Consider the following 18,137-nt stretch of genomic DNA (forward strand, 5'->3'; position numbering starts at 1 on the left):
TTTTTGTGCTAGCATATAAATGGTATTTCCGAGCATCAGAGGAGTGCCTGAAAGCATGCACAGCTAGCTACCCATTGATTAGTGCAAAAGTGCAGATACTATGAACTGTGTCACTCTGTGTATGCCCCAGAGGTACAGAACAGGAAATTTCATCATCCTGGTCCTTACAGATTACCACCTGCGGTAATTGAAAATGAGCTTGTGTGAAGTGTGGGCCCAGACTCCATCTGTCAGATAGAGAACTCAGCTTTGTATCATGGTAATAATAAGACAAGATGCATGTGAAGAAGTTGAGGTGGATACTTATTTTACTATCAAAGCTAACACAACGTGAGAACACAGCAAATTCTTAGGACATGCACATTATGAGTCAATGTGCATTTTGATAAGGTTAACTTTATCATATCAATAGCATGCAAATTATAGAGGACATATTGTAAGTAGAAAGCATAGGGCTTGGGCTTTTTTTTTTTTTTTTTTTTTTCTTTTGGCTTGGAAAAAAATAGCATGTTAAACCACGAAACGCTCAATATAGTGCATTTAAAAATATAGAGCACACCACCTGACAAGATGAAAACAATCACAGCAGAGCTCTGCATCACCACAGTAACTTACTGGATGACAAAAATCTCCTTGCGTCTAAAGAAAAATGAAGAATATCTGGAAGTAGAGATTCATTATGTATTTAGTACACAAACACACTGGATTATCTTTTGCTACTACAAGAACATGAGCATTAAATTAAATCATCCTACTTCAGGACAACTGTCTGGAATTCACATATTTGTCAGACATTTCTTATCTGGATTCATGTATTTTTGCCATTGTTTGCAAAATAGTTTAAGAGAGAAGTAAAAATTCATAGCTAGAGCCTGTCAGAGTTGATGGTGATTAAAATACGAACAATTTTACATGGAATTTCATGTATCACATGTATCACATACATGTGATGTGATATATCACATGTATTACATATCATGCATTCTTACTGAAGGTACAATAAGACTTGTACTACTAAAGATCTTTTGGTTTCTGCAAGTTTGAGCCTATACTAAAATGCCATCATTCCTTTGTCCCATATAACTAAAGAACAAAGAATTTAAAAAAAGCAGTTCTTCCCTTAGAATCATTTCTCAGCATAGGAAAAGCTGCTTGAAGAAGGATCCCATGGGGTCATGTCTTTTTAAGAAGGGTTATACTGATCTCACCTAATACGCTTCCAAGTTACACATACACACGCACACAGAGGGGCAAGCGTTATCTTGTTACCTCGGAATCCAACACACCCAGGCTAGCATCATGGCTGTCCTATTTACCTGGTCAGTTACTTAAATTCTCTAAGTATCTTTCGTTTTTCAACTGCAAAGTGGGGAAAAAAGTATCTACCACCAAGGATTGAAAGGGTTACCTGGGATCATTACACACAGAATTAACACACAGTAATTGCTCAAAAACAGTAGCAATTATTATGTTAACAAGCCCTCTGTGCGAGGGTAGATTGGGGTGATTTTTAATTTTTTAAAGTTTGCAAACAATAATAATTCCCAAAGTATACTGATTTAGAGTTTATGAGTTTTCTGAAAATGCATACATTTAATAAAAATTCAATATGCAAACTTCTAAAGTTCTTGAAGAAAGAAAGATACTTTTAAAAGAGCAATTCAATTTCTTCCTTTATTTTGTTGAGGATTTTAATTCCATTCATGATTACTGGATTGGGTCTTGAGTCTAATTAATGCACTAGTACATTCCTAAAATAGGTAAGAGAATTAATATAGAATAATGCACAAAATTTGGGTGGGGAAATTGAGGCTTGGAAGAAGTTGAGTGTCAAGTAATTAGATTAGTAACATGATTAATGTTATTCTACTGTGTTTTGTTTTGTTTTTTTCCCGATTTAGTCACCATGGCCAGGAAGGGGGGTGGGGGAGCAGAGAGGAAGAGGGAGACCAAGAACCTACTATAACTTAATTAAGCCTGGTAAGGAAACAGTGAAAAATAAACATTTTTAGCAAATAGAATATTAACTTGTGAACCTTCTGTTAGGTTATTTAATTTTAAGTGTTATAATTCTCTTGGGAAGGTAGTTTGTGTTGCAGTTAAATTAGTTAAAGCAACCCACAGGGCCAGCTGGTCTCAGCAATCCTGAAGAGACAGGTCTGTTACACCTGAGTGCATGCTGATCTTGCCAATATTTCCTTTGAGAAACCTTTCACACTTCTTTGGGCTAGATGGCTGTTTTTGTTTGTTTATGAAATAACAAACCCCAAGGGTCATTTTCTAATCAGGTGAATGTGGAAGAGATGAGCTCAACCCTTCCCAAGAAATACATTGTGCAATGTCTAAACTTAAATATAAAATGTGCATAAGGAAATGATATAATTATCATTCCAAATAGAAATTGAAAACATTATTTTGGCCTATCCTGAATGTTCTCATGGAGTTCCAGAGTACTAAATTGTTTTTGTTTTTTGTTTTTTTTCTAGAGTACTAAATCTTCATTTGAGTTTTGTTCTTCAGGAAGAAAAAGTACAATGTGAGAGAATTCTTCTTCAGATCCTTTGTGAAACAGGTAATTTATAATTAATGAGAGTTGACACAAAATTTACAGGATGAATCTTAACATGTAAATAAATACATAGGCATGTGTCATAAAATGAATACTTTCTTAACTATAAAATTCCAAGTACTTGACAGGATTTAGTACAAGCATCACAATGACTTTTGTCAACTAGATAACTCCCTAAAATTAGTATTTTAAGTATTGATTAGATATTCTTCTTTTATTATTTCTCTTATGGATATGTCAAGATATAGGACAACTGAGGAAAACTGCTAGTCCATTAGCATGAAGAAAGTGGGCAGGTTAGATAGAAGGAAAAGAACATACGTAAGCCTCAGGTAGAAAGAGCATATGTTAGTGGGATATTTTTTTGTGCTGTATCTCAGTTTTATTTTATTTTATTTTAATTATGTTATGTTAGTAACCATAAAATACATCATTAGCTTTCGATGCAGTGTTCCAAGATTCACTGGGGTAGATTTAAAGGAAATTACCCAAGTTCTTTCCTGCAAATAACAAAGACTTATGACATAAGTTATTCAACAATTTAGAAACTAAGTCAAACTCCCTGATTCTTTTTTTTTTTTTTTTTTCTTAAACTCCCTGATTCTTTACTCTCAGAATCTACTATCAGTCTCTGTGGTCTATTCTCATGACCTATATGACTTCTAATAGATTTAGATCTTCCAGCGCCTCAAGACATATGAAGGGCTTTAAGCTTCACTGAAAGACGGCTCCTCATGTATGTGCACATGACTAATTATGGATCCGTTAGTTACCATTTCTTCTAGGCTTATTGTCTACTGTATTACTGACCTTATGAACATGAAAAACCTTCCAAAAATAGTAAATCTGGAGACAGATCTCTGTAACGAAGCTAGTACTCAAACTACTTGATAGTTACTTTAATAAATTTCTATAATAATCAGGCAAAGCATAGTCTTATGAGGCACCAGGATTACAAATAAGGATATTTCAGTCAGGAATGCTGGAATCATAATAAAAATGAGAAAGTAAAAAGCATAGAAGCTAAAATTTCCAACTTTACAATTTTGGGGGTAATATATACTAATGATCTATGTGCAAAAATAAATAAACATTATTTGAAATATACTTGAAAGACACTTCTACATCATTTTACAAATAAATCCATATATACATAAATAAACATGGAAGCAAGAAAATAAATAATTAGGAGTTGAGAAAATAAATAATTAGGAGAAATAAGGCAGCCCTTGATTTATAAAAAACCAATAATAAACAATCCATGCAATCCTTATCCACTGTTTCCATTAGCTGCCATGACAGTCATTGTTAAAAAAAAAAAAAAAAATCTTCCAGTTTTTAGACAATGGCCGTGTTCAGAAGTATAGGGAAGGGCAAACTGTGAAAACACACAGAGCTTAAGGAATCTAACTTCACCATAGCCTGCCTAGAATGATAACCTCCTTGATAACAAGCACTTTAATACTGAATAACTTTTTTCACTTTATTAAGTCTTTTCTCTCTCCTAAAGATCTACTTACTGAGGACTTTGGGGGGATCAATAAAGCTTCTTTAAAAATTGCGGTAAAAGTGTTTGGACACTTAGAAGTTTCCATTTTAGTATGAACAGACCCAAATAAATTGATCAAACAACTAAAAATAATTGTACTGAGAGATCTGATGTGTTATCCCTTGTACTTTTGGGTGTTAGAAGACGCTGAGACTCCAGGCCTGTGGTGATGGCTCGAACACTGAGAAAGGGAGCTGGGAGGATGCTACAGAAGTTCAGTTGGCCCACAGGGGGACAGGAGAAGAGATTTCCTTTTAATCTGCAGGATGACCCTTTTAATTTAATGATAACACTGAATAACTTTCATTTTGCAGTATTTGGAAGGCCCCTGCTTACCAGATGATACTTCCCTCTGTAACACATATAGATATTTTTAGACACGCTGGAAATATTTTTTTTTCAAAATCAATCTCTTAGGTAAAGAACAGCTTTGCTAAATGACAACTATAAACAATTCCTTTTTAAGTTCAAGAACTTTCACAGCCTATTTCCAGAGTTAATAATTTTTTAAAGCCTAGCAAAGTTGTTCGTGTACTTTGTAAAAACTGTCATGTGCTTATAATCATCACAAAATACTGGATCTTATAAGAGTCTAAACTTGTTATGATGGCCTGATGACAGTTTTTATTAAGGATTTGATGAATTATTGTAATAGACAAGTTTTTCAAATGTGCCAACATTTTGAATGATTTATAATGATCTCAAAAGGACTTAAAATACTTACTCTTTAAAATTAAGCAACTTTACTATTTCTAGTACATACTCATGTACTAGAATATGTACTAGATACTTTTCTTTTCAAAAGGTAATTTTTACTCTGTATTTCATTTTTAAATATTAAGCAATTTAAAAAATAAAGTGTTAATACACAAGTTAGATTTTTTTTCTTTTCTTTCCAAAGGTAATTTTTACTCTGTATTTCATTTTCTTTCTAAAGGTAATTTTTACTCTGTATTTCATTTTTAAATATTAAGCAATTTAAAAAATAAAGTGCTAATACACAAGTTAGATTTTTAATGTAATTTCATACTAAAATAAAGAGCTATCAGGCTTTTATAAAAATGATAAAACAATATCAAGTCATTACAAATTTAATTCAACTTGTAATTAAAAATATGGACATTTCCAGAAAATCCAATATGAAAGAAATCGATCACATGAAGTGAATTATTAAACATAATTTTAAAGGTTTAATGTGTAAAAATATTTGTCTCAGGAAAAAAAAAAAAACCTTGCTTGAACATTATAGTCCGAGGTTCATATTGAACCCAAAGCATGAGGAAGATTAAGTGATTCTCCGAACACCAGTGAGAAGTGTGCAGAAGATGGAGGTCACCCTTTGAAAGAAGATCTCTATGACCTGTGTAAATAGGAGCCCCACAAACACTTCCAACAAGCATAGGTCAGAATAGGGTCATGGCTCCAGGCCCTCTGAACCACTGTTCGCCAAGAGAAGTGTGCTCACCGCGTTAATCTCTCGTCCTTCAGTTCCAGGTCTGCCACAGTAATGAGCTGATCCAGTTTGAATTTGGTGTCAATAATTTCTGCGTCTTGAGGAGAGTATGTGCCACCTTCTTTCTGCTTCTGTCGAATTCTAAAATAAGAGTGGTAAAGTCCGAAAAGGAAATACCATAGAAAGCATGTGAAATTAAGTTTCATTTTCTTTTTCAGTAAAGATATCCATCCAGTATTTTCCTTGTTGGTCATGTCTCTGAATATGGTGCAGATTTTTAGCTACTCAACTTCTTTCTCCTGTTTTAATTTCATAAAACCCAATTCTACTATATTCCTTTAACAGGTTGCTTTGTTGTAGTTTCAAATTTTAATGAGAATCCATTGATCAGGGCTTAGGCCACTGGCAAATTTTAAACTACAGTGCAAATGAAACTGATGCTGTGAGCTTGTTTTTCCTCCCTCTAGCTGTCTCTAGATTTGTCATAAAGAGAAAGTAAGCCGAAGTGGAAACCGCTCATTGCTATCAGCACCAGTGCTAAAAGACAATGGCATGTCTACAGTCATGAAAATGTATAGAAATGTGTTTTGAATTGTCCCATTGGCTTTTTATAAAGATATTGTGCAGCTTATAATGTTATCTTTATTTACATTCAGAAAACTCGGGTTCAAAAATAAAAGTCACATGAATTTGAGAATCAAATCCAAGTCCTTTCATTTTAAGCCCTTTACATGTTTATTTTTCTATGACATAGAATGGTAATTACAAAGTGATATTAGCTAATCTTTTACATTTCAAACACTTATTATGTAATATCAGTTGTGTATTCAGGATGGAATAGAAAGTATAAAATATGGTGCCTATTCTCAAGAACATTACAGTTTAGTTGAGAAGCAAGATCTAAATGTAGAAAAAGCAATAAAAAGAAAAAAAATCCAAATCCCAATTCATAAGACAACATTAGTATTGACAGGAAGTAAAAAAGTGAGATCTGATTTGAGTGTTCCAGAATAAGAAGGAGGAGGAAGCACAGTTCTGACTGACTGATAAAAGCAGAGTTGTATAAAAGCCTCAGGAATGTTCAGGTGAGAACAGAACCATTTGGCTGAAGAGAAGTATGTCAGGAGGTTGTAGGGAATAAGAGGGAAGTATTTCTTGCCTACATAAGGAGTTCATCCTATAAGGAGATGAAAAGTCAGAAAAGTTTTTAGAGCAAGGAAACAATATGAATAAGGCCAAAGCATACCCCTCAGGACAAGGAAGATATCTTACACAATCCTTCCCTAAAAGTGCCTAGAATAATGACTTTCCCTCACCATCTCCTGGCTGAATCTGAGAACAATATGTAGCATAAAAAAAAATATTTGTTTCAAGAGCTCCTCAAATTATCCATCAAAATGATGATTTAAGAGATTCAGAGTGAACAGAATATGGGACCACCTTCTCCAGGTAAAATAAAAACAGCCTATCAAGCTACTTAGGAAATTAGTGTCATGGTTATTTTTGCAAATGTAAGGCCCCTTTAGCTCAAAAATCTATTTTATGAAGCCAGATTTTAGGACCACAACTAAGATTTCCCCTGAGGCCCTGTAAACATCAAGAACTAGGAGACCGATACTGGGAATTTAAAGGGACCCTTGGAAAATGTAATACAGACATGTTGGTAAAATAAACAGGAAAAAGGGGTCCACCATATAAGGAAGTTGGACATCTTCAAAGTGTTTTCCTGATTGTAAAAATGATCTCTTCTGAATAAACTTTAAGATTCAGACCTAATTAAAATATTTTTCATTGAAATTATCAGAATTACAAGTTATTTTGAAACTGCAGAAATCCCAGCACCTTCTGCTCTTGTGGTTTCACCTTATTGTCTCTTAGGTTTAAACCCAGACTTCTTTGCCTTGCTTTGTGATACTGGAGCTAGACTCTATAATTCTTCCCTTTGCCAGTTGTATTCGCTGGTGAACGATTCCGGCAGCTCAGCAACCCCCACACTATTCAGCAAGATGGGCTGTTTCTATAGACCGTTTCGAGTCTGCCTATCTTCCATTAATGATAGTTAGCTTCTCACAACAGCTCTGGCTCTTCCCTCTGCCATTTTCTTTGCTTGCAGGTTGCTGCTAGGTGACAGGCTGTGTGTGCCTGTCGTAGACATTCCATGTCAAACTTTGGAGTGAGACTTCTAATTCTTAGTTCCTTTATTGTCCATTCTTCCTCAGCCTTGAGAGAGCACCATTTTGTTTAATTTGTTACTTCTGGACCCTTGAGAGTTCTTTTACCACCTATAGTAGTTAACTATTTCTACTAGTTAGCAATTTTTTTAATTAAATATTCCTCATTCAAATGAGTATTGTGGCTTCTGTCTCCTGATTGGACAATGACTGAATAATGTCCATAAAGCAGCTTAGGGAAGTGAGTACAAATAAATCTTACCTTGCAAATGCAAAAATAGCTGTCCCAAGAAGAATGATTGAAAGGATACACAAAGTGACGGAAAGAATAATTTCTACAGTTCTTTCAGAAAGTCCTTCACCTGAAGAGGAAGTAGAACATTATTATTGATTATTATTGTGAAATACTACTGGGGTCTCAAAACACAGAAAAATATTTTCTTGGAATGTTTCTCAAGAATGCTAATAAGGTGAACATATATGTTTGTTCTCCTTCTTCTCCTAGCTTTTCTAAATCTGGGGTCAGACCTAGGACCTCTTCTTTTTTCTATCTAAACTCACCACCTTAGTAAGCCCCTGCAGTCTTATGGTTTTAATTTTCATCATAGAATGATGACAACGTAATTGCTATCTATCAAACTTCAGACATGAGTAACCACTTGCCTACTATATATCTTTACTTAGAAATGTAATTAAAATTTCAAAATCAGGGGTGCCTGGGTGGCTCAGTGTGTTAAAGCCTCTGCCTTCGGCTCAGGTCATGATCTCAGGGTCCTGGGATCGAGCCCCACATTGGGCTCTCTGCTCTGCGAGGAGCCTGCTTCCCTCTCTCTCTGCCTGCCTCTCTGCCTACTTGTGATCTCTCTCTGTCAAATAAATAAATAAAATCTTAAAAAAAAAATTTTTCAAAATCAGTATTTAGATTGAACTCCTATAACCCCTTCCTTTCAACTGCAGCTTTCTAACTCTTAGTGGATAGCAACTTCATTGATCTAGTTACTTAGTCCAAAAACTCTGGAGTCGTATTTGACTCTCTTTCTCTCGTAGAACACATTGACAATATCCTAGGAAATTCTGGTGCCTCCATCTTCAAAATACATACACTTTTCATTAAAAGAAACTAAGGAAACTTGGAGAGATAGTAATCAACGTGTGATAAACAAACAAAAGGAATTTGGGACATCTAGTGGGGCCAGACAGCCAAGAAGCTATCAAAGGCTAATGGTACGGAAAGAACTAAAGATCATCTTGCAGAAGTTCCCACTGGTTAAAGAGGGAACAATTCAAATTTTATGATGAATAAAAACTGGAATTGGTGGAAACAGATTCAATATATAAAAATCCACAAGTTCTAATATTATTCATTGAAAGAGAAATAAAAAAATACACAAACTTTTAATCTGTAAACACTGCTTATAGCCAGACTACCATTTCCTTATTTTAAAAGTATGCAATTAAAGGGAAAAAAGTAAGCATTTTTCCTAACTTTCTCATATGAACTATATTTCATGAATTAAAAAAATAGTCCTACATAAGGCAATAAAGCTTTTCTGAGAGGAGAGCTCCATTTAGTAAGTGCAGAAGGAATAATACAATTAGAAATTAGTTTTTCACTCCTAATAAAGTAATTGATTTAGGTAACAATCATAAATCCATCCTTAATGATTAGGAGGTAGGTTGAAAGGAACTGGATATTAACAGGACACTAAACTCTCATCCTACAGATTATTTGTTGGTTCTAACAAGGGGGAAAAAAACAACTTGCCAATGTAGGATCATGCTGTCACTATAACTAAACCCACTGATCAATTTTAACATCATTGAGATGTGACAACCAGATATTATATGCCTCCCGATGAGAGGTTATTTAATCTAGGCAGCCAACACCTGCAAAATACCCTTGCCGAAAATTTTAATTGTGAATATTCAAGCCTTTAGATCTTATTTCTAATTTTAAGAAAGTAGAGGAAGGAATAAAAATTAAATCATACCTAGAGAAAACAATCAAACAAATCAGAATATGGGACCACCTATAGAACAACTCATGTGGGTGCCTAAATGAATCTATGGCATAGGGGAAAAAAGAGGAAGAAGAAAAGAGATTGAGAGACACAAAAACAAAAAAATAATATATGGACCTCTTACTGGGGTCCTGATTCAGACATATTATGAAGAAAAAAACAGAAGATGATTTGAAAATATGTAGAATATTATATATTAAGGATTTTGTTTATCATTAATTTTATTTAACTGTGACAATAGAAATGTTCTTATTAGAGAAACTTACTAAATAGTGGAACATAATGCACTGTGTGATTTCCTTCTTTCCTCCCTCTTTCCTTTTTTCTTTTCTTTTCTTTCTCCCTTTCTCTCTCCCACTCTCCCTCCCTTCCTCCCTCCTTTCCTTCCTTCCATCCTTTAGATTTTTATTTATTTGACAGAGAGAGATACACAACGAGAGGAAACACAAGCAGCAGGAGTGGGAGAGAGAGAAGCAGGCTCCCCGCTAAGCAGGGAGCCCAATGCGGGAGATCGATCCCAGGACCCTGGGATCATGACCGGAGCCCAAGGCAGAGGCTTAATGACTGAGCCACCCAGGCACCCCTGTGTAATTTACTTTAAAATACTTCAGAAATAAAGGAACAAATGTGTAAATAAAACAAGAGTAACAAAATGTTAAAAACTATTACATTTAATTAGTAAGGATTTAGGGTTTCATTATACTATTCAAAACTTTGTGTAAGCTGCATTCATTTCTCATCCCCTCTGCTGCCAGGATCCCGAGCCAGGCCATCACCCTGCTTTGCACAAATTATCGTATAGATACCTAACAAGTCTTCTTGGATTCACCCTTGTGTTCTTCCCATCTATTTTCAATTGCAGGAAGAGCAATCCTTTTTATAATATTACCTTCCTAATTAAAATCCTCCTCATCTCTCACAGGGAGAAGCCAAAGTCCTTCCAATGGCCTCTGAGATCTGGTCCCTCATTAATTCTCTGACTCCCTGTAATCTCTCTGACTTCCCTTTCAATCTCCACCTTTCTCACTCCGCTGGAGCCAGACTGGCCCCCTTGTTGTTCTTGGAATATACCAGGTCATGGGGCATTTGCACCAGCTTCTTCCAGTGCTTGGAAAAGTATTTCCCTTGTATATCTGTCTGAGTAGCCATTTCATAACCTTCGAGGGTTTGCTCAAAGATCACCTCAATGAAGCCCGAATGGATCAAATATATGTGTTCTTCCAAAATTCATATGTTAAAGCTCTAACCCCTCAGTATGACTGTATTTGGAGTCAGGAAGTCACTAACATTAAATGAGGTCATAAGGGTTGGGCCCTAATCCAATAGACTTAGTGTTCTTATAACAAGAGACACCAGAAAGCTAGCTCTCTCCCTCTCTGTGCATAGACTGAGGAAAGACCCCATGAGAATGCAGTAAGAAGGAGATCTTCTGCCAGCCAGTAAGAGAGCCCTGACCACACAACAAACTGACTGGAACTTGGTTCTTGGACTCCTAGCATCCAGAACTGTGAGCAAAATTTCTGTTGTTTAAGCTATACAGCCTATGGCATTTTGTTATGCTAGCCTAAGCAGACTAAGACATCATTCTATTTAAAATCGAAAGCTCCAACTTTCTCACTTCTGCCTTCTGCCTTCTACCTCAACTGTACTCCGTTCTACTTTTTCTTTTCTCCATTGCTCTTATCATACTTTAATATATCTTACAATACATTTATTATTTATAGTCCTCATTGTTCATTGTCCGGAGTGTAAAGCTCCTTGAGGACAGGAGTCTTTGTTTTATTCAAAACTGTATTCCCAGTTCTGAGAATAATACCAGATACATAATAAATGCTCAATAAATTGAACATTCATTAGTAAATTTGCTAAATTTACTAATGAATATAAATATTAGTTTTGAAATAGACACTAAAAATTTTCAGGTTGAAGATCAAACATTGAAACAAATAAGAAATGCAAGATATTTATCATTTACTTAGAAACAACTATTACAATTATGACCATTTTTAAGTTACATAAGTTATCATTTAAAATTGTCCTGTAAAAAGTATTAAAGTTAAGTGACAAAATAAAATAGGTTAACTAACTATATAATAGGCAAGAATTGGTGTTTTAATTTTTTTCCTTGGATTGGTGCTTATGAAATGTTAACAATAGGAAAGGGCTCCTGTGGCTATTTTGCCTGGTGGATTCAAATGAATACTGACTCTTAAAAACAGTTTCCAGAGTTTCATGGACATCTAGAATCTCCAGCTAAGTTAGGAGACTGGAAAGCAGCACGTAGCTCATACAGTATTTTAGATACCTTCTTTTTTATATATTAACATGCGAATGGCTTGTTTTAAGAATTTTCATATGCTGACTCTAATTGGATGTTTATGGGAAAGGAAATACATGAAGATGAATAAAGAATCCTCTTTATTAGGTAATACTTAATCATTGGACCTTAGAACCCAGTGGGGAAAAAAATGATTTCATAGACCACAAAAAAAATGTTTCAGATTAGATTACGGCTTCAAAGCACTAGCCAAGTGAAGTGAGGAAATGACATACAATGTATTAATAAACAGTATGTAATCCTTTTGGGCACATGTATTACAAATGTACTAGTAGGAAAGGACAAAGTGTACCATGACTGTTGAGCACAAATTCTGATTCACTGCTATGCATATACCCACAGAGCATTACTGTCCAAAATGAAGTCACTTCTCCAAATCCTTCCATATGAAATGGAATTCTTTCACTTGAAAATATAAACATAATTCTCTCTGTAATAAGCAGAAGTCATTTCCTGACCAGACTTAAAGTCCTAAAAAAGGTCACATTAAATTATGTTTTATTTGCATAATAAAATGTACTGCTGTAATTAAGCAAACATAATTATAAAGCACTAATTTTTCATAAGTGTTTTTTGATTGAAATTATTATTTCAGTTCAGTTGATAAATCTGTTATGATTTATAACTCTAAGCAGAAGCTGAATTAAATGAATTATAAAGTTCATTGGACATATCTGGCTCTCGATATAGATGTAGGTCATGGGAAAAATCTTCTAATATTATTATTAATCTTAAAAGAAAATAAGTTGTTATAACAGAACTCAAGTATAAAGATCTCTTCTCTTTTGGACAGTACTGTTCATCCCAGATATTCATGTACTGCACAAAGAATTTATTAAAAGTCACTCAATTTCATAATTGAAGAAATGTAAGTTAAAACACCCTAGGGGCACCTGGGTGGCTCAGTCAGTTAAGCGTCTACCTTTGGCTCTGGTTATGATCCTGCGGTCCTGGGATCGAGCCCTGCATTGGCCTCCTTGCTCAGCAGGGAGCCTGCTTCTACCTCTGCCCTCTCCCTCTGCCCTTCCCCCACTCATGTTTTCTCTCTCTCTCTCTCTCTCTCAGATAAATAAAGAAAATCTTTAAAAATAAATAAAATAAAATACCCTGGAATACCATGAAAATATTTTCATGCATCAGTTTGGCAAAATATTAAAAGTAGACAATAAACAGTGGTTCCCAGGGTGTAAAGAAACACTTACTCCTTGTTAAAAAAAAAAAAAAAAGAATTTTTGTATCTTTTTATGCAAAAGAAAAGCATACTCATGTGTGAATGCTAATCTCAAAACATTAGGAGAAAAAGATGATAAAAAAACAACTGGACGTAATTAAAAATGTTGCGAGGAGAAATGGTACAGCAAGGACAGTAAGTCTTTGGGAGCAGAAACATCACTAGGAGCAGGGCAACTGCAATGGACTCGGACACTTAGCAATTTCCAAGCAATGCGTCCAGTGGTTACTAGCACAGTGCTGACCTGAGTCAGGCTGCCTGGCTCTAAAATCTGGTGCTACCCTGTCCCAGCTCTGTAGCCTCAGGCAAGTTGCTTTAAAGACCCACTTTCAGATTTCTTACCAATAAATTGAGGATACCTATAAATAGGGGATTTTGTTAATAGGGTTGTGAAGAGTACGTGTAGTTATATATAAAAATATTCATAAAAGCCTTGGCACATCAATAATTATCTTTATTAATAAACATTTCATATTTATTCATCATTCATTCATCTGATTTGCCCTTCCAGTTAGCCGATGAGGTGGGTACTATTATTTTCATTTTGGAAATAAGATGTCAGAAATTAATTTGTTAAAGTAATGAACCCAAGGCTACATAAATTCAATATATACCCATACTGCTTGAAATATCCCTGACTACAAAGTTTATGAGGTTCAGCACCACATTACCACTGCCTCGTTAACATCATAAAACTTTCCTCATTTGTCTGGTGTTTTGGAAGCAAGTGATCCTTTTGCTGCAAAAAAAAATACATAGCGACTCCCTACTTCTGCTTCTAAGTGAGCATTTTGGAACTTCTCATTGTTAGCATAGTAATTAAATGAGAAGTGTTATGACAAAAGAAAACAATCACAGAGTGAGTGCCTTTGCCATGGGGTTTAAGGTTTCATCTTGCTCCACTTTAATGAAGCTCGGAAAGGTGCAGAAAGCAGTGTCTGGTTTTCAAATCACAGGAATCCTCTATAATTAAACCTTGTAATCAAAACATTGCCTATGAGCAGTTTCCATAAACTGATGTGCCTAACGAGGATTTTTAACAAGAGTTTAAGACAATCCTTACAAATTTTGCTAGTAAAAATGCTAATGCTCATTCTGAGTGAAAACAAAATCAAGTAAATTGTAGGTATTTCTTTAGGATTAAAATAATGGCATATGTCATTTCCCCTATTTATTCCTACAGGCCATAAAGATTACCCTAAACGCAAACTCCTCTTCCACACACTCATACTTATTCAGCAAAGCCCTGCCTGGTCCCTTCTCACTTGTGTTTTTGTTAGCCCTTTTCAATAAACTTAAACCTTTTAGTTGATCAGTCTACAGTGATTCTTTTACCCCTAATTTTAACTTCCGAATAATAGTATCCATAAGATGCCCAACCACTGTCAAAATGGTCCGTCTTAGAAATGTATACTCTATATTAACTTAAAAAGACAGTCTTGCAAAGACTTAAATCCTGAAGATTTTACTTTGCTTGGAGCTCACTGCCTGTGCTATGCTAATACTAGTGAAGGAATGTGTATCCACAGGTGGTTAAAAGACCTAGATGGGATCCTCACTTCTTTCACTGAAGTCTGAGATCACATACACACATAACTTCTCAGCAGGCTTGTTAGTAATGTTTGGAGCCTCTAGCCTGTTGCAAATGGTATCACTCATCCTAATACATGACATATTTGAGATAAACAAGGACTTGAACATCCATTGTAATATTCTGATGACACCGGAGTGTTGCATTAATGCATTGTTTGCTCCCTATTTGCTTGCTCCCATTCTGACAGCCATGAAACCATTCTTAGCACTGACCAATGTAGAAATAGTCATGTTTATTTCCTTTTTGAGTCCTATTACATCTTCATTGGCAATTCCTCACCACCCCCCCACCAAACTCTTGTAAGTCCATGGTCTTTTATTAATGTCAAATTATGGATCACGGCCATTTCTGGAGGGTACTCTTTGGTGCCTGACCCATCAAGCTGAATCTGATATCCATAGAACTGTGAGATCTAATAGTCAGGTGTAACATGAGGACAGAAATTGATGGTAGTAAATCCATTAACCAGCCAGATGACTGGGCTACTTTTCCAGACACTGAGGAATTCTGCTCCAGTGGTCCACTCCATATTCCCAAACTACACATCTCATTTCACCATCACTCAGGGTGGCACTCCTAACCATTTTCTCCACTCCTGCCTTTCATGGTTTCACTAACTTTAAATGACTATCTTGATAGCAGAACTCATGTGATCAATCCAGAGTAAGATTATAGGGCAGAAGCCCAATACAAAGCCATTGTTTATCAGAAGAAAATCCATGGAAGAAACTTTAAGGAGGAGCCTGAAAAGCTTCTCTTATGTCCCTGGTCTACAAATAATGTACAAATTCTGAAAAATTAGATCACAGATGTACGGGACCGTTCCTTGTAACTACCCAACCCAGTGACTTTCTACCTTATATGTTGAATCTACATTTCACCAGTGCTTCCTTCCCTAATTTTGACCAGATCCTCTGCTCTGCTCTTTGTTCCACATCTTGCATCCCCTTTAGACTCCTGTTATTACCAGGGCACACAGACATTAGTACCTGGATGACTGGGGTGGGGATAGTCATGATTTCAAAGAAGGAAGGAAAGAACTCATGGTATACTTCTGCTACCTTCTAGAATTATTTTATTCCACTGAATTTGTTGCAAGAGAAAGGAAGAAAAAGAAGAGCATCACCGAGGAGCACCTTGAGACCACCTGCAGCCAAAGTACTAGTTGAGGTCCACCCTGGGCCAGAGAGAACCTATTTGACAGAATGTGAGAAATCACATCCCTGAACATCATGGTTTTGCATGCTTGTCTTTCCCCTTTTTCATTCCTATTACTCTGGGTGTTGTGACTTCATCTCTCAGAGAACTGACTGAACGTATCTTCACATCGATAATCTGCATGAAACCAGCAATCTATGAGAGACATAACACACAAGAAAACTACACAGCAAGGCAACATCTTCAGCACTGTTCCTACAAAATGTCATCTCCGTTAGATACATGAGCTATCCACTTTGTCTGTGTCTCTTATCTTCCATCGGTAAACACACCAGGATCACCATTTCTAATACACAAGTTAGATTTTTAATGTAATTTCATACTAAAATAAAGAGCTATCAGGCTTTTATAAAAATGATAAAACAATATCAAGTCATTACAAATTTAATTCAACTTGTAATTAAAAATATGGACATTTCCAGAAAATCCAATATGAAAGAAATCGATCACATGAAGTGAATTATTAAACATAATTTTAAAGGTTTAATGTGTAAAAATATTTGTCTCAGGAAAAAAAAAAAAACCTTGCTTGAACATTATAGTCCGAGGTTCATATTGAACCCAAAGCATGAGGAAGATTAAGTGATTCTCCGAACACCAGTGAGAAGTGTGCAGAAGATGGAGGTCACCCTTTGAAAGAAGATCTCTATGACCTGTGTAAATAGGAGCCCCACAAACACTTCCAACAAGCATAGGTCAGAATAGGGTCATGGCTCCAGGCCCTCTGAACCACTGTTCGCCAAGAGAAGTGTGCTCACCGCGTTAATCTCTCGTCCTTCAGTTCCAGGTCTGCCACAGTAATGAGCTGATCCAGTTTGAATTTGGTGTCAATAATTTCTGCGTCTTGAGGAGAGTATGTGCCACCTTCTTTCTGCTTCTGTCGAATTCTAAAATAAGAGTGGTAAAGTCCGAAAAGGAAATACCATAGAAAGCATGTGAAATTAAGTTTCATTTTCTTTTTCAGTAAAGATATCCATCCAGTATTTTCCTTGTTGGTCATGTCTCTGAATATGGTGCAGATTTTTAGCTACTCAACTTCTTTCTCCTGTTTTAATTTCATAAAACCCAATTCTACTATATTCCTTTAACAGGTTGCTTTGTTGTAGTTTCAAATTTTAATGAGAATCCATTGATCAGGGCTTAGGCCACTGGCAAATTTTAAACTACAGTGCAAATGAAACTGATGCTGTGAGCTTGTTTTTCCTCCCTCTAGCTGTCTCTAGATTTGTCATAAAGAGAAAGTAAGCCGAAGTGGAAACCGCTCATTGCTATCAGCACCAGTGCTAAAAGACAATGGCATGTCTACAGTCATGAAAATGTATAGAAATGTGTTTTGAATTGTCCCATTGGCTTTTTATAAAGATATTGTGCAGCTTATAATGTTATCTTTATTTACATTCAGAAAACTCGGGTTCAAAAATAAAAGTCACATGAATTTGAGAATCAAATCCAAGTCCTTTCATTTTAAGCCCTTTACATGTTTATTTTTCTATGACATAGAATGGTAATTACAAAGTGATATTAGCTAATCTTTTACATTTCAAACACTTATTATGTAATATCAGTTGTGTATTCAGGATGGAATAGAAAGTATAAAATATGGTGCCTATTCTCAAGAACATTACAGTTTAGTTGAGAAGCAAGATCTAAATGTAGAAAAAGCAATAAAAAGAAAAAAAATCCAAATCCCAATTCATAAGACAACATTAGTATTGACAGGAAGTAAAAAAGTGAGATCTGATTTGAGTGTTCCAGAATAAGAAGGAGGAGGAAGCACAGTTCTGACTGACTGATAAAAGCAGAGTTGTATAAAAGCCTCAGGAATGTTCAGGTGAGAACAGAACCATTTGGCTGAAGAGAAGTATGTCAGGAGGTTGTAGGGAATAAGAGGGAAGTATTTCTTGCCTACATAAGGAGTTCATCCTATAAGGAGATGAAAAGTCAGAAAAGTTTTTAGAGCAAGGAAACAATATGAATAAGGCCAAAGCATACC

General features: G+C 35.5%; 1 protein-coding gene across 1 annotated transcript in view; it reads right to left on the reverse strand.

Moving 5' to 3' along the window:
• Positions 1–18,137, reverse strand: part of LOC111141999 (protein tyrosine phosphatase, receptor type Q) — a 202,867-nt gene that overhangs the window by 35,263 nt on the left and 149,467 nt on the right. The window contains exon 35 of the mRNA XM_022494920.1: positions 16,903–17,031. Within this exon, the coding sequence (XP_022350628.1) occupies positions 16,903–17,031 (129 nt within the window). The remainder of the gene's footprint in view (positions 1–16,902; positions 17,032–18,137) is intronic.

Source organism: Enhydra lutris, unplaced genomic scaffold (genome assembly GCF_002288905.1).
Source record: "Enhydra lutris kenyoni isolate GAN:26980312 unplaced genomic scaffold, ASM228890v2 scaffoldscaffold7, whole genome shotgun sequence".
NCBI lineage: Eukaryota > Metazoa > Chordata > Mammalia > Carnivora > Mustelidae > Enhydra > Enhydra lutris.